The sequence below is a fragment of the Taudactylus pleione genome, unplaced genomic scaffold (genome assembly GCF_031769625.1).
Source record: "Taudactylus pleione unplaced genomic scaffold, aTauple2 ptg000179l, whole genome shotgun sequence".
Classification (NCBI taxonomy): domain Eukaryota; kingdom Metazoa; phylum Chordata; class Amphibia; order Anura; family Myobatrachidae; genus Taudactylus; species Taudactylus pleione.
In genome coordinates, this window is record NW_028284581.1 from 12,717,824 (window position 1) to 12,743,194 (window position 25,371).

At 43.4% G+C, this 25,371-nt stretch overlaps 1 protein-coding gene across 1 annotated transcript in view; it reads right to left on the reverse strand.

Moving 5' to 3' along the window:
* The window catches only part of LOC148519915 (cytidine monophosphate-N-acetylneuraminic acid hydroxylase-like), a 220,226-nt gene that overhangs the window by 30,528 nt on the left and 164,327 nt on the right, over positions 1-25,371 (reverse strand). The window contains exons 7-9 of the mRNA XM_088475875.1: positions 22,352-22,433; positions 6,504-6,641; positions 466-601 (exon numbers count right to left, since the gene is read on the reverse strand). Of these exons, the coding sequence (XP_088332001.1) occupies positions 466-601; positions 6,504-6,641; positions 22,352-22,433 (356 nt within the window). The remainder of the gene's footprint in view (positions 1-465; positions 602-6,503; positions 6,642-22,351; positions 22,434-25,371) is intronic.

Genomic DNA, 25,371 nt, shown 5'->3' on the forward strand with positions numbered 1-25,371 from the left:
TTTTTGACACGCACAAACATGCACAGATCTCAAGGATCTGTGCATCTTTCTGTGTTACTCAGACCTGCTGAGACTGGACTCGCTATAATGAGGCAGATCTGGGGTTTTTTTTAGTTTTCAGACAGTAATAGTGTGCGGTCTATTACATTGCCCAAGTTCTATGCTCACAATGGCAAAACATCTGGATGCATGTTTAGCCATTGTGAGTTGCAGAGGTGTGGGAAACATGCGAGTTTGCATGTTCTCACACCCTGTTACAGAGGGTGAGTTCTGAAAATGTGCAACTATAGCTCTATACTCGCACTTTTTCAAAACTCACACCCCATTACATTTCGCCCTTCATTTATGCGTGTCTTTAAGCGTTTTTGAGGCCACAGCACTTATGCATCCAACTCAGCATAAGCCACAATGTCTTATTGTCTCATAGTTTCCACATCATTAATTATAGTGTTCAATCAAACATACTTATCTGATGGATGTGCCTCCACAAAGTATCCTGCAAATGGGCAGTATATATGAGGGTTCAAGTCTTTTACAAGCTGAGCCTTGTAGTTCAGCAGCTTCTTTCTCTCTGTTTTTATGAACTGCGATTTCCACTCCTCTGCAGATAAAAACACAGATTGATGGGGAGAAAGTGAGGGGACAGGATTAGCAATGAAGAGAGGAATGATATGACCATAAAGGATGCATGCTAGTGAAATATGCAGTAGGAAGAGAATGTGTCAAAATACAGGTTATTTGCAAGGGGCATGATGGTGTGCTGCTCATTGTGCAGGGGGTCAGCTGAAGTCCTAGTTGCTAGAGAGAGAGGGACCTGGTCTGCTCTCAAAAAATACAAGGCAAGCCATATCTGAGTGAATGAGTGCCACTTGTCATGGAGATAAGTACGTTTCTCCATTACCGGAATTTGCCAAACTTGTTTTTTTTATAGCAGAGAGCAATGTGTGGAGCTGACTTTCTCCATTGTTTTGCTATTAGACACTGCAGTGACCAAAATGTAAGAGGTCAGTCACCTGGAGAGTTTGCTGATATCTTAGGGGGATAATATAAGAGAAATAAGGACCTCCACACTGTAACCGGTGTTTCAGCTCTACCAATAACCCCTACGGACATTGCCCATCGGTAACTCCGGATAAGGCTGTATTATTTGGAATGCACCAACAGCCGGGAGACCCAGGACTTGCCCGAATGGAACGGGATATCTAGTGTCTCTACCTGTGGAGACAGCACTGGAAATTAATCTGGGTCATATCTATCAGGTAAGACTGTCTAATTGGAGAGTGCTGGAATCAGATTCAGGATACTTAAATATCTTTGGTTATTTTCCTGTAGTTATCAATATTTTACCTATTGGCTGAAGATTATAGGATAATGGCATTTGGCAATTGAATGCTTCTGTATTTTGGATTTTTGTATGGATAGATACACTGCCCGGTGATTTTTAATGTGTTTTTTATCTTATTTAATCTTTTTTTGTGTGTATGCATAGAGTAAATACTGTAAATGATGCAAGTTTGTGTTTGAATTATATATTTTTAAATATTAATACTGAATCATCAGTGCTGTCTTCTTTTTTGTATTTTGGTGTGCTTCTATATACGTATGAGAGGGGCTTGGGTTTCCATCTGAGATGGCTGTAAGTGAATTAGGGGTGTTTATATAGGGCGGCAGCGCTGAGAATTACAGATTTGTGACATAAGAGAAATGACCATCAATATTTTAAAACTGGGGCCTCAGAGAGATTCTTTACAATAACATGAACTTCATTCCATTAGGAGACAATAACAGGGTATGTCCTCCAGATGTTGGCTAGGGTACCCCTGAGGCCACAGTTTTTCCCGCAACAGACTAGGCAGTGTGGAACAGCTGGCTAAGTGTGAAGTAGTGTATATCCATCTATAGTACAGCTTGTAAGATGTTTCCTTGATCCGGGAAGAGATGGAGCTTTTAGTTACTCCTAAATTCATGTCCTCCCAAGCGTCCTCCTCAGGTGGGGGGCCGAAGTCTCTCTCCTATGCTATTTGATGGTACTTTTGCACAGATAGGATAGAGTCAAGGACAATGCCATATATTTAAATCAGTCTTTTTACTGGTGTTACATCTGTTTCTGGAGGAATGGGAAAGAAATGTGTTACTATCGTGTTGGGGTGGTGGAAGGAATGTGTTACAAGGGAGGGATGGGGGTACAAATGTGTTATAGAGTTGAAGGTGCCAAATGTGCTATGGAGAGGGGCCATTTGGGTATAGCCCATGAACCTTACATGGCATGGCCCATCTCACCCCATCTCATGACTTTTTAACAATGCTAATAGGTATAGTACTAGCACATTCATCTTATTTTACTGACATTTATCCATGTCTTAATAATGACAATACAATGTGGTGGACCAAAAAAAAAATATGCCCCCTTGGCCAAAAGTATCATGAGTGTAGGGTGTTTGCGCTTATCAGACTTTTTTGGTTTCATCTGAGCACATTTTGTTTTGTATTTTTGTAGTGGCTATAGCAGGAATAATTACATTTTGTTTGCTAATTAAGCAATATTACTAGCTAAGTTGGTATGATTACTGTATATTGTATGAATTAGGCCCCAGTATTTGGAGAATGACAGCGGTAACCAAAAGCTTGTTTTTCCCTATTAAACCATAAGATCATCTTACCGTTCATCTTTATCTTTCTCCCTGTGAGAACTGGCTCACAAGAGACCACAGCCCTATTTCAGATGCTTGAGTGAATTGAGGTGAACACTCCTGTTGTGGCTGCGTCTTTAAATGCAGCAGTACTAAGCAGTTATGCTAATGCCACTGTAGTTTGTACATAGACACCCACCGGCTGCATCTCTAATCCGCCACTTGATTCCAAGACGCCCCATCAGTCGCACCATCAAACTTCTGAGCAATCCTATGACTGTTCAGAATATCTGTCGGATGTAAGCCACCAGTGCCAGTGAAGCTGTGTACACACATGCAGCCACTAGCTGCGACATGCCCACAAAAAACTCGCAACACACCCGCATTTGACTAACCACCCCTTGTTACCTCCCATAAATGCACACTGACTGTCAATCATTCTGCGTCCAAATTCTCACGATGCAGATGCATGCGTAATACAAAACACATCAACCAGCTGCGCAAACATGGGCATAGCGTCCACCTTGGAATCAGGCCCTCTGTCACTGGGTCCTATGGAAGGGTCCTGAGGAATAAAAGACTGTACTTCATACGTACCGACTTTTAAGTAGTCCTTTCTGGGAGCAGCCGGAGAGGACCTGGTACTCTCAGAGTAGAGGACGGGGTCAGGCTATAGCCATCATTAGGCCATGCCCCTTTTACAATAAAACCCCGCGATCTGCGTGTCCATGGGGAGGGGGTGGGGCTAAATGACGCGATTCAAGTCAATAAGCCTCGCCCCCTCCCTACAGACAAGCAAATTTCTTGTAAAATCTCCCCATCCTGGCCACTTCACTAGGAAGTGGGTGGGATGCAGCAGATCTGCCTACTCTTCCGAGGGTGCGGGGGGTTAAGGGAAAAATCGGGAGCCTCCCGTGACTCCCGGGAGAGTAGGAAAGTATGCTGCACTTCCTGGCTTGACTGAGATACAGGTCTAAGATTTTAAAGTCTTTTCCTGTTATCTTCATTTTTATATCTTAATAAAGAGACACCATACTTTTCTAATTTGTCCAAAAGATGTAAATGTTGCAGTAGGGAATTCTCATATATTCTTTTGTTTTGTACTAGTTATAGGAGCGTGAAAAGAATATTTTGAAGGTGAGTGAACACTTAAGACATGAAGAGTATAAAGTCTGTGTGGCAGGTACTGTAATACAGTTGCTGGTTTTGCCTGTATAATCCACTAGAAGACCAGTATAATTTTTCCATTCATTCTCTCTAGAAACAAGCTTCCCAATTTGAGAATTGTGTAATCTGCCAAGTTACTGGGTTGTTCCCTTTTCTTTAAAATGACTCCCATTATTTTTCCCATGTGTGTATGTGCAATTGCAAATTTACGAGCATTAAAATGGGGCATGTAAAAGTAAATCTGCTATGTGAGGGAAAAACAGCACTGAATGACTAATAAATTACTCAAAAAGCTTAAAAACAATATGTTTATTCTAATAAAACAAATAAAAAAATCAAACCAAAAAAAATTAATTTAGCAGCAAAATTAGACTTTATATACAGTAACTATAGAAGATATTCATCCCCTATGGGCTATTTCACAGTTTGTTGTGTTACAACATGGAATCATGATTGATTTAATTGGAATATATTCCCACTAATCAACACTAGATAGTGTGCCCAAAAAATGTAATCCAACCATTGGCCTAATTAATTAGCAACAAAACACTGAAAATAAGTGATTGCATTATTATTTGCACCCCCAATACTTGGTAGAATCACCAACTGTAGCTCTGAGTTTATTTGGGTAGGAATTTGTCAGTTATGCACATTTAGGCACTGGAATCTGAGCACAATCCTTTTGGCAAATTTGCTCCGTCAGGCTGGATTGAAATTGTTGGTGGACAGCAATTTTGAAATGTCGCCACAGGTGCTCCTTTGGATTGAGATCTGGGCTTTGACAAGGCCACTTCAGAACATTAACCTTTTTGTTGCTGAGACACATTAGTGGTTTTTGGTGTATGCTATGGGTCATTGTCATATTGAGAGCTAAATCTTCTTCAAAGTCCAAGTGCCCTTGTAGCCTGCATCAGGTTTTCCTCCAGGATTTCTCGGTACTTTGCTCCGTCCATTCTTCCCTCTACTTTTATGAGCTTTTCAGTCATTGTGTGGAATGTATCAAGCCTCAGAGAGAGATAAAGTTGAGTAGTTGCTCAAAGCAACCAATCATCTTCTAACTGTCATTTCATCTACTGTGCTAGATAAACGACAGTTATAAACTGATTGGCTGCTATGGGCCACTTCTCCACTTTATATGTCTCCAAGACTTGATACATTTTCCCCCCTTCCCCCACAACAGAGAGAGTCCCATAACATGATGCTGCCACCACTAAGCTTCGCTATGGGGGATGTTGTTTTCACTGTGATGTGAAGTGCTAGGTTTGTGCCAAGTATTGTGCTCAGCATTGTAGCTGAAGAGTTCAATTTTGGGGGAAGATTTATCAAATTTTGGAGATAGATACATTGGAGAGGTTTCCCATATCAACCAATCAGCTGCTGTCATTTTACAGACTGTACTAGAAAATTAACAGGAGCTGATTGTTTCTATGGAGAAACTTCTCCAATTTATCTCTTTCAAAGATTTGATAAATCTTCTCCTTGGCCTCATTAGACCAGAGGTTCTCAAACTCGGTCCTCAGGACCCCACACAGGTCATGTTTTCCAGGTCACCTAGCAGGTGCACAGGTGTACTCATTGTTCATTGACACATTTTAAAAGATCCACAGATGAAGCAAACTATTTCACTTGTGATGCTGTGAGGACACCTGCAAAACATGCACTGTTTGGGGTTCTGAGGACTGAGTTTGAGAACCTGTGCACTAGACCACAGGTTCTCAAACTCGATTCTCAGGACCCCAAACAGTGCATTTTTTCCAGGTCTCCTCACAGCATCACAAGTGAAATTATTAGGTCCACCTGTGGATCTGTCAGTAAGTAATGAATACACCTGTGCACCAACTAGGTGACCTGGAAAACGTCAACTGTGTGGGGTCCTGTGGACCGAGTTTGAGAACCTCTGCATTAGACCATAAAATTGTCCACCACCTGCTCATGTCTCCCACAGGTCTTTGGACAGACTCTAGCTGGGCTATGAAGTGAGTTTGTTTCAACAAGGGCCTTCTTCTTACTAACATCCAATACAACACAGATTTATGAAGCATGTGTGCTATTGTTATCCCATACACAGCTCCTGCCATATCTGTCTGTAAGACTGTGACTCCTTTAGAGGTGCTATTGGCTTCTTGTTTGACTCCATTACTGCAGCTTTTCAAGCTCGGACACTCAGTTTTGGAGGACGGCCTGTTCTAGGCAGAGTCACAGTCATTCTGAATTTTCTCCATTTTTTTATGTTAGACAACTGTGCTTTAGAGTATATTCAATGCCTTGGAAAAATTCTTGTAACATTATCCTTCTCAATGACCTTGTCCCGGATCTGTTTGGAATATTCTTTTGTTTTCATTTTGTAGTCTTTGCTTTGAAATGCACTAAGTACCTGGGGGAGCTGACAGTGATAGGTGTATACCTTTTTTAGCTTTTGTACAAAACGTAAGTAACACCCTGCAGTTTGTTAGTCTGTTGCAAAAAATATCAGTCATCAATTGATCAGCCGGACAGAGTATTAAATAGTATCAAAGTGCACTTATTTTGATATATACAGTACACTGTACTTATGAATTGATTGTGTAGGAACCAGGACTTCAAATATTTGCTAGTTTTGTATGTTGTACAAGGGTAAATTAGCTAATTTGCTTTGGTAGGACATATTAGATCTACACCCACAGTATAATGAAACATTTAATGAAGAAAAGATACATTAAGGCCAACCTGTAAATTTCCCACCACTGAAAGTCATTGGGAATCCTGAGGCACCTCCAGCAAAGTCACTCATCATTACAGCAACATCTTTGGGTAGTTTACCACCATTCGGACGAGTGCAGTCTACAGTGTTAAGTATTTTATGGCCTGCCAATGAGAAATTCAGTCAGAGTATGAGCTCAAAACTTATCAGTTTATTACATAAGATCATTGTCCTTTGTAGTTTTGGCTACAATAATGTAATAAATAATTTCAAAAGAGTTACATTTTAACAGAGGCAATGCAGCAAAGTATAATCCAAGCAATCAAACTTTTAATTTAAAAATAATGCCAAGTTATATTTTGAGGTCGAACAACTAATTACTTGTTTAATATTGATATGCTCTTGTATTGTGAATCAGCCAGACTAGAAGAAACAATAAAATAGGATTGTGTCCCATGTTTCCCTTTTCATATTATACTTGTATAGCAACTTGTCACTGTACATGCTAACACTGCTTTTTTGTGCATGTGTATTTATCTCTGGGAGTAAAAACATAGGCCCTCATTCAGAGCCGTACGCTATTTGCGGTCGTTCGTTTAAAAACAAGGGGTGGCTATTCAAATGATCCGTACGCACATTGCAGTCTGTTCACGCCTCTAAGTCTGAACGAGCGAGCAAAACATACGCTCGTTTATTTGTTAAAAACGCCCCCTGGCCGCACGCATCCTACGTCATGTCCGCTATTTATTAGATTAATCGAGTACATCGACCAGCGTATGAACTGCTCGCTATTCTTGTGGTTGGTGTTTGCTACCACAAATTTGCGTGCAGTTCGGGCTATAAAATAACCCAGTGACGTGGTCAATGACGCTGCTGTTTTAAATATACACACCCATAAAACGCCCGTTTTGACCTTTAAGCACGCCTGCGTTCGGATCTCCACTCCCCATTTTCAAGCACCTTCCCCTGTTACCACCCACATACGCCTCATTCTGTCACTCAAAATAGCCGGCACTCGCTATATAGCGTACAAAGGATTTTCGGCCGCACTGACTGGTTCGCGCATGCGTACTAAAAAGCGTACGCATGCGCAGATGTGCAAACATCGCTCGGAACGAGCGTACTGTTGTTAACGTGCGGCTCTGAATGAGGGCCATAGTACAATAGAGCAATTTTAAATTTTCCTCTGAATTTACTTTTTAATTGCTATATATACACATATACACTCAATTTGTTACTATAAAAGTGCACTTAATAGTACAAACCATAAAAAACAACAATGAAAAAACACCTTTTCAGATAAATTAATATGCAGCTGATATAATTATTGCAACATCTCCGTCACTTTAGCCTTTTGTCTCCATAATACTTATATTGCCAGGTCAGTTCTTTTGTCTCCAGTTTTGCATTTACACCCGGTTTATGCGGTATATGTTAATTTCAGTCCAAGAGCAATGTCTTTTGAAATCTGCTCTTACTGCTCCCGGTGCTCAGGCTTTGATCTCTGGGTGTCAGAGGTCCGTATAAATGAATATAATTCCTCTCTCAGTGGAGTGACGGCGCCATGTGCTATCGGTACCTGATAATAATTTATCTAGTCAGCTGGTGAATCTCTTCTGCACTATACCAGCACTTTGTACTATGTTTAAATTTGCATTTATGTATATGGCAGTGAGTTCAATAGATTGTGTTATGTATTTAATGCTGTTTTTATTGACATAATAAATTATTTTTCTCATAATCGGTGCATAATTTAGACTGCACCCTTTCCTTGTACATAATTCAAAAGGGAGCGCTTGGAGTTACTCATCAACCATATAGCATTGTGTCCATTTGATTCAGTTAATAGGTGTATAACTGATATTACTGTTGAGTTTCTGTGCGGAAAACCTTTAGTTCATTGCGCACAGATAGATCCCTTATAACTTTTCTCTTTGTGAGATTTATGTATTAAAATGCCCTTGCCTTGGGCCTAATTCAGCAGTGGATTCTAATGTGATCGTAGCTGCTATTTCGCACAGAATGCAGATGCAAAAATATGCTAACCACCGCCCCATTACCTCCCCGAAATGCTGACCACATGATACTCGCTTTGCGAATGGATCCTCTGTGTATATGTAATCACAAAGCAATTGCAATGCATGCGCAGTGCGACTTACACGCATACAATGGCAAATAATCGCTCGATCAGTGTACATATCGGCATTGTGTCCACTGCTGAATCAGGCCCTATGTCAGCAAGACTAAAAGCTGCTAAAACAGTATACAAAAACATATGTATTGTAAAAAAATAAGAGGTCTTATGGTCTTACCTTGTTAAATCCTTGTCTTCGACTCCTTAGGGTGCACAGGGAGGATGATGGGTATAGGCAGGAAAGGAGAGTCTGGGCACCAAGCAGGTAATTTAATTACCCAGCAGCCCAGGGCTCCATCTCCCATATACCCCGCCCCCAGCCAGCCAGTTAAGTTAACAAGCCTATGGCAAGGAGCAATGAAAAAAAAGAGGGAGAAGAAAGACCAACACACAGGCAAGGTGTGTAGAAAACCGGTATCACAGAAACTAGCCTCCGCAAGCCAGGTGTGTCAAGGCAAATGCTATGTGTCCCCTATGGAGACGTAGAAAAGCATTTAACAAGGTAAGACAATAAATCCTTTTTTTTTTCTTCCTCCACTAGGGGTCACAGGGAGGATGGTGGACACCCTAAATCTGTCCTCCTATGGGAGGGGATGCTCCTGAGCTGTGCTAGGTGTAGGTATTACAAGTATAGAAATGGATGAAAATATGAGGAGAGGACCACGTAGCAGCCAAGTTGAGCTGCCCAACTGGTTGCCACTGACCTACTGGAATGAGCAGTTACCACGACAGGGACAGGAAGATCCGCTGCAGAGTAGTCGCAGTGGATAAAGCTATCTGGCCAAAGTCTGTTTAGAAGGTGGCTAGTCCCACTTGTGAAAATCATACAGGAAATACAGAGAATCAGATCTGCAGAGATCTCTGGTTTGGTCTACATAAGTCCAGAGAGCCCTCACTACTTCAAGAGAGGCCTCCTCCAGCGAAGAACCTGGAACAGTGAAATATTGTACCACAATCTCCTGGCTAATGGGGGGCCAAGATACAACCTTGGGTAGGTTAACCCCAGCAAGTCCTCAAGACAGCCCAATCCAAATGGAAGATAAGATAAGGGGGAGCAACAAGACAAGGTACTCAAGTCTGACACTCGTCGGCCTGATGCAATGGCAAGTAAGAAGACAGTCTTTCATGTAAGCCAACAAATGTCTGCTATATCCAAGGGCTCAAAAAGAGCCAACTGGAGAGCCCAAAGAACCAAGGAGAGATTCAATGGAGCCACTGGAGGAACAAATGAAGGTATAACCATGAAGGCGCAATATGCCACTGAAAAAGTACAGACAGGGCAGAGACCTGTACTCTCAAAGAAGAGAGCTGGACATCCAAATCCAGACCCGCCTTCAGAAAAGAGATGGCTCTTGAGAGCCAGAAGGACCAAGGATTGAATTCTCTGTCTGAACACCATACAAAGTTGGTCCGCCATACACAGTGATGATCTTTGCCAAAAAAGGCTTCCATACATTAAGCATAGTACAGTTTATTCTCCTGGAATATCCCTTTGCTTTCAGGATGGATGTCTCAAGAGCTACTCCATCAAAAACTCGGATATGGGACAGATCCGGATGGAAGCACGGACTGTGAGACAGAAGATCCATCTTAAGAGGTAGACACAAAGGAGACTTGATGGAGATGAAAAAAAGTTCTGTGTACCACCCCCACCATTGCCAATTTGGAGCCACCAGGATCACCATGCCACCCTCCAATTTGACCATGTGGAGAACCCACTGGGTCATCGAGATTGGAGGAAAGAAGTAGATGAGCAGGAACATCCACCACACCACCAGAGCATCCACCAGGAGTGCTACAAGATCTCTGGTGCGGGAACAGTAATTAGGCAGCTGGTGATTTTGCTGAGACGTCATCATGTCTATGCCTGATAGGTCCCAAATGGAAGACATCTGGATGCAGAGCCCTCTCACTTAAATGAATGTGCTGGTGGCTTAGGAAGTCCTCTTCCCATATCTGCATGCCGAGAATGAAAACTGCTGACAGAGAAAAATGCGTTTAACCTATTGGGTCTGGTATTTCGGAGGGCCGTAAGGATGCGTCAAGTGTTTTAAACATCGCACGTGGCTGGTGCAGGTGTTTTTTTAGCGGCTTTAAAAAACCGCCTGCGCCAGCCATGTGTGATATTTAAAACATTTGGCGCATCCTTATGACCCTCCGACATACCAGACCCAATATGATAAGCGCATTTTTCACAAAAAAAAAATAGAAAAGTTTTCTCCACTTTTTAGGTGAAAAACTGCAGTTTTTTCGCCATCGTTGACTAAATTGTCCATCAGATCAATCCAATGGCGAATTTCGCCAATGACACAAAAAACAGCCTATTTTCGCCTAAAAAGTGGAGAAAACTTTTCTCCTGTCTAGGGTAGACAAAAAAAAAAATGTGAAAAAACCCTATTTTGGGGTAAAAATGTGGGATTTCTATTAGAACCCTTTGGACAGCTCCCTAATGATACTTTTGTGAATTGTTTTCCCGTAAATTACGTTCTTTGGTGAAAAACGACCGCTGAAATTTTGGTCAAATTTTTTTTTAAACAGCTAAAAAACTGCCTGCGCCAGTCAGGTGCGATGTTTAAAACACTTGACACATCCTTATGGCCCTCCGAAATACCAGACCCAATACATCAAATGCATTTGTCACGAAAAAAAATAATTATTTTGACCAAAATTTCAGCTATCGCTTTTCGCCAAAGTACACAACTTATGAAAACATTTTTTGCTAAAGTATCATTAGTGGAGCTGTCCAAAGGGTTCTGAAAGAAATCTCTACACTTTTACCCAAAAATAGTGATATTGTACACTTTTCCTCATTTTTCAAACTGGAGAAAAGTTCTCAATTTTTCAGTGAAAAATTGGCGATAAATTATCACAGGTGCGATAATATCACCGGTAATTAAATCCAGCCCTGATGGATAATTGGCTCTCCAGAGCCGTCCACTGTCCCTGGAATGTTTGCTGACAAGACAAACCCAGAAGACTTGTATCGGTAGTGAACAAGACCAAGTCCTGGATCCAAAAGGGGCGGACCCTGTTCAGGTGGGAGTGGCATAGTCACCACAAGATGGACTGATGAACCTCCTGCAAAATAATAATCATCTTCGCCCCGAGGTGCAGATGGAATTTGTTCCACCTGACCAGAACCTCCAGTTGAAGAGGATGGGAGTGAAACTGGGCATACTCCATCATGTTCAATGTGGAGACAAAGGAACCCAGGATCTGCGTGCAGGAGTGAATTGACACCAGATGATGACTGAAGAATGTTTGAACCTTGGATTGCAGGTCCTTAATCTTGTCTGCTGGATGGAAGACAAGCTTAGCCATGGAATCCAGCAGAGCTCCCAAATTCAGAATCTCCTGAGAAGGCATCAACGTAGACTTTCGCTAATTGATCAACCACCTGGGTGACTCTAGAAGATCCACCATCAGACGAATGTGGTCCCTAAAGACATCCGGAAACTGGGCCAGGAGAAGAAGATCATTCAGATAAGACAAGATTCTGATGCCACTTTGACTCCCTGAGAGTTCTTGCTTTTCCTGGATTTGCTGGAAATTTTGTGAAAAAAAACTGTGATGGAAAGTCTGTGACTTCTGTAAAGTCATCCCTGAGAGACTACACTGCTGACCAAAGCATCTGTCATGGTTCCCATCCAAACTTCATTAGAAAAACAAAAGCTGGCCTCCCACACTGGTGTACCCCAGGTGAGGGCCCGCCCCATTATGCAGTAGGCTAGTCAGTTGGCTTTGGAGCTGGACACCTGGTGGACCAAGACTGCTTACCATGTGGCTAAGATCCCTTGGAGGAGGAACTCTGGAATCTAGAGGACACCTGACCTCTGGCCTTTCCCTGTGGATGAAATGAATGAAAGGTATATGTTCTGTTACTTGGAGGCGCTGCCGAAGGCAGGATGGCCATCCTGGACGCAGCCACTGTAGCAACAATCCTGTCCAACTCCTGACCAAAGAGAATGTCACCAGAATACAGGAGTGCCTCTAACACTTTCTTAGAATTGGTGTCAGTCACCAGGAATGTAGCCAGAGGCCTCTCCTGGCCACAACAGTAGATGTCGACACCTTAGAGGTCAAGAGCCCTGTGTCAATGGCTGCCTCACCCAGGTAAGAACCCGCCTCCTTAATGTGCCCCACAAGAGGCAATAAATCCTTTCTGCTGGTACCGGGGCTGAGGCCGGCCTCCAACGTCTTCCAAGCTGACAATACCTTGGCCACCCAAGCTGAAGCCAGGTCCGACAGGTGCGTGGCACAGGTGCTTCCACCTCCTTTGGAGCTTATTTTTGAAAGCCATAATAAAAGCAATCCAGGGGTGCCCTCACTCACAAAAGCTGAAAAAGTGGTGTGTATATATATATAGGAGTACAATCAGTGGTCAGCAGCTCCAATACACAAGAAATGGGCTGCACAAATAAGAGAAAAAGCACTGTTCTTTGGAGTGTCTCAATGGACTGACATTTAGAGGCATTTTTATCAAAATATATTTTTGGTATAATGATTGTTTTTTGGGTGTAGCCACAAATATTAATTTGCCATTTGAATGTGGTATGTGTTCCAAAAGATCCATCCCTGGCAACAGCTGCTTGCACATGAGCTGTCTGATGACCACGGATGCGCAGTTGTCTCTGCATATGTTTATTGGGAGATTAGTATGAAACTTAGGGGTATATTTACTAAAGTGCAGGTTCTTAGAAGTGGAGTTGTTGCCCCTAGCATCCAATCAGAATCTAGCTATTATCTTCTAGAAGGTGCTAGATAAATGAAGAATCTGATTGGTTGCTATGGGCAACAACTCCACTTCTAAAAACCTGCACTTCAGTAAATATACCCCTTAATATATTCTTGCCATGACAAGCAAAAACAAGAAATTATAACTATTGAGATCATATCCTGATAATTAATAAATATGCCCCTTAAAGCTATAGAACATGTGAAATTAACTTAAAAAAATGTATTTTCAAGATGTGAAAGGTTTTGAATCCATCAAATAAATATTCCTGTCTTAATGATAACTATAGTATTGCTCCATTAATTTATTTCCCATCTTAAATATGCATGGTCTTGAAGGATAATCATGAAATGTCTTAATTCTTTTAATTTCAATTTTTTTTATTAACAGCATGTAATTATTTATATACAGTATTATCAGTTGTATGAATAAATGAATAATGCATATTAATGTATAGACTTTATTTGAAAAACAACTTTGTATTAATTTTTATTGTTCATAGAAATTTTCGTTCTTTTGATGAAAAATTAGGAGTAAAACGTTGCTTCTGTATAGTGTGTCATCTAGACTTGCTGTTGTCATAAGTAAACTGACTACAGCCATATAATATGCTAGGGGTGTGCACCGGCCACTTTTCGTGTTTTGTGTTTTGGTTTTGGATCTGGATCTTTCTTCGTGTTTTGGATCTGGATTGGTTTTGCCAAAACCACCCTTCCGTGTTTTGGGTTCTGGGTTTTGTGTTTTGGATCTGTATTTTTTTAAAAAAAAGCATAAAAACAGCTAAAATCACAGAATTTGTTGGTTTCTCTGCTCCTATGCTATTATTAACCTCAATAACCTTAATTTCCACTCATTTCCAGTCTATTCTGAACACCTCACACCTCACAATAGTGTTTTCATGTCCAAAAGGTTGCACCGAGGTAGCTGGATGACTATGCTAAGCGACACGAGTGGGCGGCACAAACACGTGACCCATCTAGGAGTGACACTGCAGTGGCAGACAGGATGGCAGTTAGAAAAACTAGGCCCCAAACTGTACATAATGCAAAGAAAAAAAAGAAGTGCAAGATGGAATTGTCCTTGGGCCCTCCCACCCACCCTTATGTTGTATAAACAGGACATGCACACTTTAACAAATCAATCATTTCAGCGCCAGGGTCTGCCACACAACTGTGGCTGAAATGATTGGTTCGTTTGGGCCCCCACAAAACAAGCTGGCAATTAATGTGTCTCTGCACAAACTGGCTCTACGGAGGCAAGATGTCATCCTCATCCTCCTCATCCACCGATTCCTCACCCTCTTCAGTGTGTACATCCTCATCCTCACAAAGTATTAACTCGTCCCCACTTGAATCCACCACCACAGGTCCCTCTGTACCTTCTGGAGGCTGGTCTCCCTGGAAGAGCTGATAATTCATTTTGATGAACATCATCTTCTCCACATTCTGTGGAAGCAACCTCCTACGCCTTTCGCTGACAAGGTTCCCGGCTGCACTAAACACTCTTTCGGAATACACACTGGAGGGGGGGCAACTCAGGTAAAATAGAGCCAGCTTGTACAGGGGCCTCCAAATTGCCTCTTTTTCCTGCCAGTACAGGTATGGACTGTCTGACATGCCTACTTGGATGCTGTCACCGATGTAATCCTCCACCATTCTGTCAATGGTGACAGTATCATATGCAGTGACAGTAGACATGTCAGAAATTGTTGCCAGGTCCTTCAGTCCGGACCAGATGTCCAAACTTGGTCCTGCCTGCCCTGCATCACCGCCAGCGGGTTGCTTAGGATACCTAAGTTTTTTCCTGGCAGCCCCAGTTGCGGGAGAAAATGAAGAAGGAGCCGTTGACGTGTCACGTTCCGCTTCAGCTGACAGTGTGTTCACCAGCAGGTCTTTGCACCTCTGCAGGCTTGTGTCGGCCGGAAAGAGAGACACCACATAGGCTTTAAACCTAGGATCAAGCACGGTGGCCAAAATGTAGTGGTCTGATTTCAACAGATTGACCACCCTGGAATCCTGGCAAAGCGAATGAAGGGCTTCATCCACAAGTCCCACATGCCGAGCGGAATCGCTCCGTCTTAGCTCCTCCTTCACTTTCTCCAGCTGCTTCTGCAAAAGCCTGATGAGGGGAATGACCTGACTCAAGCTGGCTGTGTCTGAACTGACTTCACGTGTGGCAAGTTCGAAGGGCTGGAGAACCTTGCACAACACGGAAATCATTCTCCACTGTGCTTGAGTCAGGTGCATACCCCCTCCTTTGCCTATGTCATAGGTGGATGTATAGGCTTGTATGGCCTTTTGCTGCTCCTCCATCCTCTGAAGCATATAGAGGGTTGAGTTCCACCGCGTCACAACCTCTTGCTTCAGGTGATGGCGGGGTAGGTTCAAGAGTGTTTGCTGGCGCTCCAGTCTTCGGCACGCAGTCGCTGAATGGCGAAAGTGGCCAGAAATTTTTCGGGCCACCCAAAGCGTCTCCTGCACGCCCCTGTCGCTTTTCAGAAAATTCTGCACCACCAAGTTTATTGTGTGAGCAAAACATGGGACGTGCTGGAATTTGCCCAGATGTAATGCCCGCACAATATTGGTGGCGTTGTCAGATATCACAAATCCCCAGGAGAGTCTAAGTGGGGTAAGCCACTGGGCGATGATTTCCCTCAGTTTCTCTAAGAGGTTGTCGGCGGTGTGCCTCTTACTGAAACCGGTGATACACAGCGTAGCCTGCCTTGTAACGAGCTGGCGTTTCTGAGATGCTGCTACTGGTGACGCTGCTGCTGTTGCTGCGTAAGGTGATACATCTACCCAGTGGGCTGTCACAGTCATATAGTCCTTAGTCTGCCCTGTTCCACTTGTCCACATGTCCGTGGTTAAGTGGACATTGTGTACAACGGCATTTTTCAGGACACTGAGGACACTTTTTCTGACGTTTCTGTACAGTCTCGGTATCGCCTGCCTAGTGAAGTGGAATCTAGACGGGATTTGGAACCGGGGACACACTACCTCCATCAATTGTCTAAATCCCACTGCACTAATGGCGGATACCGGACGCACGTCTAACACCAACATAGCAGTCAAGGCCTCAGTTATACGTTTTGCTTCAGGATGACTGCTGTCGTACTTCATCCTCCTCGCTAAGGACTGTTGGAGGGTCAATTGTTTAGTAAAAGTAGTGGTGTTCCTACTTCCTCTCTGGGATGATGAACGACTCCCAGCAGCAGCAACAGCAGCAGCGGCAGCAGTAGGCGTAGCAATGCAGGATCCTCCAGAGGAATCCCGGATAGGAGAGTCAGTCATGCCAGTGACATGGCCTGCAGGACTACTTCCGATCCTGACTAAGGAGGAAATTGACGAGGAGGGAGTTGACGGTGTGGTTTGCAGGCGCTTGGATACAACAGGACAACGGGATTTAGGTGTCCCTGGACTGCTTACGGTCTTAGCCAAAGTTTCTGAACTTGACAGTAACTTTTTATGAACGCGCTGCAGGTGCCGTATAAGGGAGGATGTTCCTAGGTGGTTGACGTCCCTACCCCTACTTATTTCACCTTTACATATGGTACATATGGCAAGACAGTTGTTGTCCGGATTTGGATAGAAATATTGCCAGACCAAAGAGGTGGAATGTTTGGTCTTCTGCCCAGGCATGACCGTGATGGGCTTTTTCATCCCACGGACAACAACTGTCTCCCCCGGAGCCTGATTTAAACAAACCACATCACCATCAGAATCCTCCTCGCCAACTTCCTCCTCAGCGCCAGCTACACCAGTATCCTCATCCTGTTGTACTTCAACAGTGACATCTTCAATTTGCATATCAGCAAGTGGACTGTGGGTGCTCCTTTCAGCACTTGCAGGGGGCGTGCAAATGGTGGAAAGAGCCACCTCTTCCCGTCCAGTGCTGGGAAGGTCAGGCATCGCAACCACCACCACACTTGGACTCTCCTTGGGGATTTGTGATATCTTCTTAGAAAGCACAGTTCTTCGCTGTGCTTTTGCCAGCTTAACTCTTTTGATTTTTTTAGTGGGAGGAGGGCTTCCATCGTCATGTGAAGCTGAACCACTAGTCATGAACATACTAGGGATCGACCTTAACCGTTCCTTGCCACTCCGTGTCGTAAATGGCATATTGGCAAGTTTACGTTTCTCTTCAGCTGATTTAAATGTCTTTTTCAAGGTCATTTTCCTGAACTTTGCCATTTGGGATTGTATGTGCCCTCTACTATGACATTGGGCATCGGCCTTGGCAGACGACGTTGATGGCATGTTATCGTCTATGTCATGACTAGTGGCAGCAGCTTCAGCACTAGGAGGAAGTGGTTCTTGATCTTTCTCTATTTTATTTTTATCGGAGAAAGTTTGGTCCTCCATTTATGTTATATCGATTTGATATATACGTGCGGCTAAACACAGAAAATAATTTTTTTTTTGGTTTGGACTGGAGTGTACTTTCAGGGGTTACAGCACCCTTTAACGGTCAAGCCAGCCGGCCCTTTACTTATGACACAGGCGCACGCTTGGCACTACTTTGTTGATGCACGTGCGGCTACTGCGCACACAATTCACAAACACAGAAAATAATTTTTTTTTTGGTTTGGACTGGAGTGTACTTTGGGGGTTACAGCACCCTTTAACGGTCAAGCCAGCCGGCCCTTTACTTATGACACAGGCGCACTCTTGGCACTACTTTGTTGATGCACGTGCGGCTACTGCGCACACAATTCACAAACACAGAAAATAATTTTTTTTTTGGTTTGGACTGGAGTGTACTTTGGGGGTTACAGCACCCTTTAACGGTCAAGCCAGCCGGCCCTTTACTTATGACACAGGCGCACGCTTGGCACTACTTTGTTGATGCACGTGCGGCTACTGCGCACACAATTCACAAACACAGAAAATAATTTTTTTTTTGGTTTGGACTGGAGTGTACTTTCGGGGGTTACAGCACCCTTAACGGTCAAGCCAGCCGGCCCTTTACTTATGACACAGGCGCACGCTTGGCACTACTTTGTTGATGCACGTGCGGCTACTGCGCACACAATTCACAAACACAGAAAATAATTTTTTTTTTTGTTTGGACTGGAGTGTACTTTCGGGGGTTACAGCACCCTTAACGGTCAAGCCAGCCGGCCCTTTACTTATGACACAGGCGCACGCTTGGCACTACTTTGTTGATGCACGTGCGGCTACTGCGCACACAATTCACAAACACAGAAAATAATTTTTTTTTTGGTTTGGACTGGAGTGTACTTTGGGGGTTACAGCACCCTTTAACGGTCAAGCCAGCCGGCCCTTTACTTATGACACAGGCGCACGCTTGGCACTACTTTGTTGATGCACGTGCGGCTACTGCGCACACAATTCACAAACACAGAAAATAATTTTTTTTTTGGTTTGGACTGGAGTGTACTTTCGGGGGTTACAGCACCCTTAACGGTCAAGCCAGCCGGCCCTTTACTTATGACACAGGCGCACGCTTGGCACTACTTTGTTGATGCACGTGCGGCTACTGCGCACACAATTCACAAACACAGAAAATAATTTTTTTTTTTGTTTGGACTGGAGTGTACTTTCGGGGGTTACAGCACCCTTAACGGTCAAGCCAGCCGGCCCTTTACTTATGACACAGGCGCACGCTTGGCACTACTTTGTTGATGCACGTGCGGCTACTGCGCACACAATTCACAAACACAGAAAATAATTTTTTTTTTGGTTTGGACTGGAGTGTACTTTCGGGGGTTACAGCACCCTTAACGGTCAAGCCAGCCGGCCCTTTACTTATGACACAGGCGCACGCTTGGCACTACTTTGTTGATGCACGTGCGGCTACTGCGCACACAATTCACAAACACAGAAAATATATTATTTTTTTAGCACTTGGGGGGAGCACCCCTGATGGACAGAGCACCCCCTGGACAACACTACAGCACTCCTTTAGGACTGGAACACTGCACAGGACTTTGGAGTGGACACAGCCCCTATGGAGAACTGACTGCACAACACAGTCCAGCCAGCCCCTATGGACTTTGAAGTAGTGGACACAGCCCCTATTAACAACAGCAGCACAGCACAACACAGCCAGCCCCTATGGACTTTGAAGTAGTGGACAACAGCAGCACTACACTACACTACACTACACAGCCCTAACTCCCACCCTCCCTCTTCACTGTCCACAGCCGAGTGAGAAAATGGCGCCGACGCGGGTACCTTATATAGGATCCAAAACCCGCGAGACTCGGAAGGCGGGATGATGACGTTTTGCCTCGATTTCAGATCCGAGTCAGGCGGGAAAAGTCGAGCCTGACTCGGATCAGACTCGGATCGGGGGGGTTCGGATTTCAGAAATCCGAACCCGCTCACCCCTATAATATGCTTACAAAAGGTGATAACGATCACTGTTTTGCTATAAAAGTACTGCAGTAGCATGACTATAAAATTACTCTTTTCCCTAATAGTTGTATACTTTGTAATACTGTATGTGTATAATTGCCCAACAATTCATTTTGTATAGTTGATACTATATATTGTATTACTTGTTTTCTCTTGAAACATGCTTATGGAAAGTGGCTGCTTCTAGTGGCCTATGGGAACATGGCTGCCACCATTGTGCTACATATATTAAAAGCGCCAATACTGATAAATTCAGAGCTTATAAACATGTAATCATCTGCAGATTGCAATCGGCATATAGAGTTAGAATTGTCATTGTGAAAGTAACCAGGCTGAAACCAGACATACATCATGGAAGCACAAGCACCCACTCAGGGCCGCTGCAAGGTCTCTTGGCACCCTAGGCAAAACTTTGGCCTATTGACCCCCCTTCCCGAACTGCCACAATACCCACTTTCCAGCCCTGCAGCTGAAAATGAGGAAGCACTGTCTTAGAAGTTCCACAGCTGCCACCTGAATTTAGTACAATAAGGATGTATCTTCAAGACAATATTGTTATAAGCAGACTCTGTGGCATCTCCCCCCAGATCCTGGTGCCCTAGGCAGCTGCCTAAAGGTAGAGCTGGCCCAGCACCCACTAATAAACATTTCTTATTGAAATTGAGTACTGAGTATGTTCAGTTCAGTTTTGAATACGCCTCCTCCATCTGTGTTAGTAACAAGTCCTCTGTATACATGGAAATTGTGTTCACTTCCTGATAGTGGCATAACTACCATGGGTGCAGCTGTTATGGGGCTCCCCCTGCACCTACGGTGTCAGGCCTCTGTCCGAGGCCCTTCCCTCCGCACCCTCCTCACTCCCCCATCACTATCCTCACTCCCCTCTACTCCACTTACCTGCTCCGTGGTTGCGGCCCCCCCACTCCGTGGTTGCGTCTTCCCAGTCAGCTCCGCCTCTGGCTCTCTCCATTGACTGATACTGGGAGAAGGCGTGGTCGCCTCCTCCCACCATCAGTCAGTGAGATGGAGCCGACACCATGGATCAGGTAAGTCGGGGAGTGAGCAGTGTGTGGGGGGGAGCTCAGGCCAAGGGGGGTCCACGGGACGGGAGTGGTAGGCTGAGGGGGGGGGTGCGCGGGCTGAGAGCAGGGCCTGTAAAAATTTTAGCTATGGGGCCCCCGTAGGTATAGTTACGCCCTTGCTTCCTGACCATTGGACATACAGTATGGACACATTAAATGCTTTGGGACTTTAATGCTTCTATTTTATACCGCTTCTCATGGCAACATTTTTGAATGTCGACAGTCAGCATGCCCACATTTGCAGGTGCTCGGTGCCTTAGCCCATAGCATTTTCAGATATTTGTAGCCCTGACCCTACCCTAACCGCAGCCTAACACTAATACTGACTGCTGACATTCACAATATTGACATTATGACCATGCCGACATTTTGCCTATGTCAACTTTCTGAACGTCGACGCAATGATGCATACCGACACTGCAGAGACATTAAAATCACTGGATTCGTGACATTATGTCACTGATTAAGTGTGTTAGTTGCCCCATAACCATTGGCACCCCAGGTGGCCCCTATGTTTGCCAGCTCTTGGAACAAAATTTATTTATTTTATTTTGGTGGTATAAATAATTAGCAGGAAAGGACACATGTACTTAAACATTTAATTTTCTAACAGTGCAACCCACTGAAAGAATTGTAAATATATTCTGCAACTTTTAACCTTTATGGGTCTTCCAAATACATGTACATTTCTTTGACCTGTCTATTTTGCCCATTAAATTCTGGGTGGGATTTAAAAAAAAAAAAAAAAAAAGTTGTTAATTACTTTATGCTAGGGTGTCAATGAATGTTGCAAGAGTTTTCAGGTCACATTCCTCATTTTTGCCTGCTTTTTCATGTGGAGCAGAATTTAATTCAATTTATTATTGATGTCTTTTTGATGCATTTTTTTGTGCAACAATTAGGGCACTTACCAGTCATTACAACACCAGACTCTCTTGTCCCCCCCACATCTCTGCCTATCAACTTGTACAAAATGTGTATAACTCTCATGTATAAAAAATAAATTCATATGTTCAACATGCAGTACATTAACACACACTTTGCTATTAGTGAATCATTGTTACAGCACTTATCAGAGCCAGCGGCAACCTTTGAGCTGGAGGTCTGTAGTAGTGATGTCAGAGCAGTCTCGCTCAGATGGGGACGTCTGCTAGATGAACAATACCCAGACATTCTGTAGCACAATGCTCTGTCTGATGACCTAAAGCTGGGAACTGATGGAAACTGAATGAATGCATTAACACATGGGTCTGTCATTAGCAGCCAGGTGTGCTAGTGTTCTAGGATGGTGCACTATGTATGATACTATACACACAATATCTCCGTATCTTGTTCTACAATGAGTGTGATAGGGAACAAAAGAGCATCTGCAAAATGCACTAGATGTAAGACCTACATCAAACACTGTAAGGTAAAACAACTGCATGAAATATCTTACACATTATGTGGGCTGAAAGTTTTTAGACATATACTGTGATTTGCAAGTTGCATTCATATAAATATTAATTAGTGATACATTTAACGTAATACAGTGAATCATTACCTTTGTACTCTACAATGATGCAGGTGTCCATTTCAGGATGAACTCCATCCATCAAGATCATAAATCTAAGATGCTCATTTACCTAAAACATATAATATAGTACAATTTGGAGTCAGTATTAGTAATAAGTGCATGTATGTTATGAATAGAAGGAATAACCAGAACATCCCTATGAAGGAGATCTGTTATATACCAAAGTCACCCATGTATATTTTATTACAGGACAATGGACATCATCACTAGCAATCACTAATACTATTACACAGGAATGAGGAACAACAAAAGCATGTAACTGTGGATGAGAAACATTTGTAGCCAATTATAGAAGTCTCAATACAATCATTTCACTCTATAAAAAGCATAATATAAAATACATAAAAGTATAATTGTTTTGGAGCCATCTCACAGTCATTATTGGATTGCTGTTTCATTGTTCTGTACTATTTTATTCTAATACTTTTAAAAGACATCCATTCTTTAAAAACTAAATAGTGAATGCCAGTGTAAATATATATGTAATTAATCCTTTAATCCTTTCACAAACTAATCCAAGCTACGTGATTATGTCCTCAATTATTATAGTGTAATAAGAAAATTACATTTACATTTTAAATATAGGTTATGTTTGAGGGACTTATGTAGAAATGGACATAAGCATTTTTTTGTGGATAATTTGCACCTTTATGTACTGCACATGCATACAAAAATATTCTTATATGGAGATTTGGATGCATTTTGTGCCTATGCATTCTTACACTTTGGGGTATATTTACTAAGTGCTGGTTTTTAGAAGTGGATGTTTTTCCCATAGCAACCAATCAGATTCTACTTATCATTTATCTAGCACCTTCTAGAAGGTAATAGGTAGAATCTGATTGGTTGCTATCAGCAACACCTCCACTTCTATAAATCCCTTAGAGAGATGAAACACGTTAGAGAAACATGTAAGCATTGGCTGAATTCAGTAAAATCTGTTTACACAAATATAGCTCATATAGGAGCATATTTATTAACATTATTTTTACTAAAATAATGTGAAAATGGGTATTTTCACACCCTTTTCACATTATTTTATTATCACATAAATTTATTAAAGGGTGATTGGAATAGTTTTAGTGAAAAACAAACCCAATCCCTTCTATTCACATACTTTTAGTAAACAGATCACATTTCCCATACTTGATCTGCTGAGATTTACTAAATATATATTGTGAAAAAATACCGGGAGAAGCCCTGTGATAATAACACCACCTTCAGATGGCATTATTAGGGCTTTCCCCCGGTTCCTCAATTCATGCTCTGCTCTGACAGGCAGAGCAGAGCCGGGAGCTGGCTCCCTGTGCTCAACTGTATTGTTTAAATAAACCACAAACTGGTCACTAAAAAAAATAAAAAGTAAAAAAAATAATTCTTACCTGCTTCCAGGGACCGGTGACCGGTGCTCCAGTAAGGTCCTCTGGGGGTCCGGTCAGCTGGTCTCCAGGCTTCTGCACTGTGACTGTGGTCAGCTGCTGCATTGAGTGGGGGGGAGCGGCAGCACATGCGCGGACACATACTTACTGGTTTTTTTGCGAAAAACAGTGGAAAGTATGAAGTGGATTCGCAGGGACAGAGCTTTATCCAGCATGCGATTGTTGATATATCCTTGAGATGTATTCAAAAATCGCATTGCGATATTGGGCAAATTTATCATAGCCAATCCAAATCTGAGATGCGGATTATGATAAATATGCCCCATAGACCTGTACCAGGCCCCGGGGTCCAGAGGAGCCCCGAGGACCAGGTGGGTACAAAATGGAGCCACGGACGCTGTTCCAGCCAGCGGGCCCCATAGCGGCCGCCAGCCCCAGCTCTAAGTCCCTTGAAGCCTGGCCCGGGCAGCACTGGGCTCTTTCAGGTGGCTCAGCTGCGGCCTGGGCCTGACCTTTAAGCAATGTGGCGGCGAGCCATCATAGATCATGTAGCCGCACGTCAGGCAAAACCTGCGGTGTGGAGGAGATGGTAGAGGAATAGGGGCTGCGGAAGGGGAAGATGATGGGACCAGGATACGGGAGAAGATGAAGAGGGCATAGGAAGCTGATAGGGGCTGGAGGTAGAGGAAGGTGATGGGGCTGGAGGTAGAAGGTGACACGGGTTGGGGGCTGAGGAAGGTGACATGTCAATGGCTGGGGCAGAGGAAGGTTAAGGGGGCTGGGGGCAAAAGGTGACATGGTCTGGGGGCAGAGGAAGGTGACAGGGTCTGGGGGCAGAGGAAGGTGATGGGGGCTGGGGGCAGAGAAAGGTGATGGAGGCTTCTGGGCTGAGGATGGCGATGAGAGGCTGAATTTTAGGAAGGTGATGATTGACTGAGAATGGCTGGCTGCAGACACCATCCCTCCTACCCCTGAGGCATTCACAGCACTGACATCAAGAAGACTTTGCAAGAGATGGTAGACAAGAACTACAGCCTGTATCATCAGTGATAGAGAGACAGTGTGGTACTGTAAGTCATAGTGTATTTTTACTTTATTTAAAGGCTTGCATATCTTTCAGTTAACATTCTCATGCTTCACATATCACACATGCAGGGGATGGATGTGTGGGATCGGGGGTGGTGGTGAGAAGGTGGGGCCCCCAGAGACATTAGTGTACCGGGCCCAGAGATTTCTGTTGCCGGCCCTGGTGAGGGTATCTCTAATATGGACCGAATTACAGAAATCAGTTAGCATCCACGCTGCATGCATGAAAATAAGTTGCAAAACGAAATGTACAACAAATGATCAGTGAAGTAACTGATTATATCAGATTAATCCGTAATTGTTTTAACAGACCACTGAGAAAACAAAAGATATCCTTAGTGAGTGTCTGCAAGGTATTTCAATAAAACAATAAGATCAATAAGTTCCTTTGACCTGTATTAATTCCAACTGATATAACAGAGTTTACACTTGGATGGCATATCTTTGGGTGAGCTGCAGCCTATTCTAAACTTGATTGTACATGAGAGCCAAACTTGTGAAAGAGATAAAGGTTCCCATTTA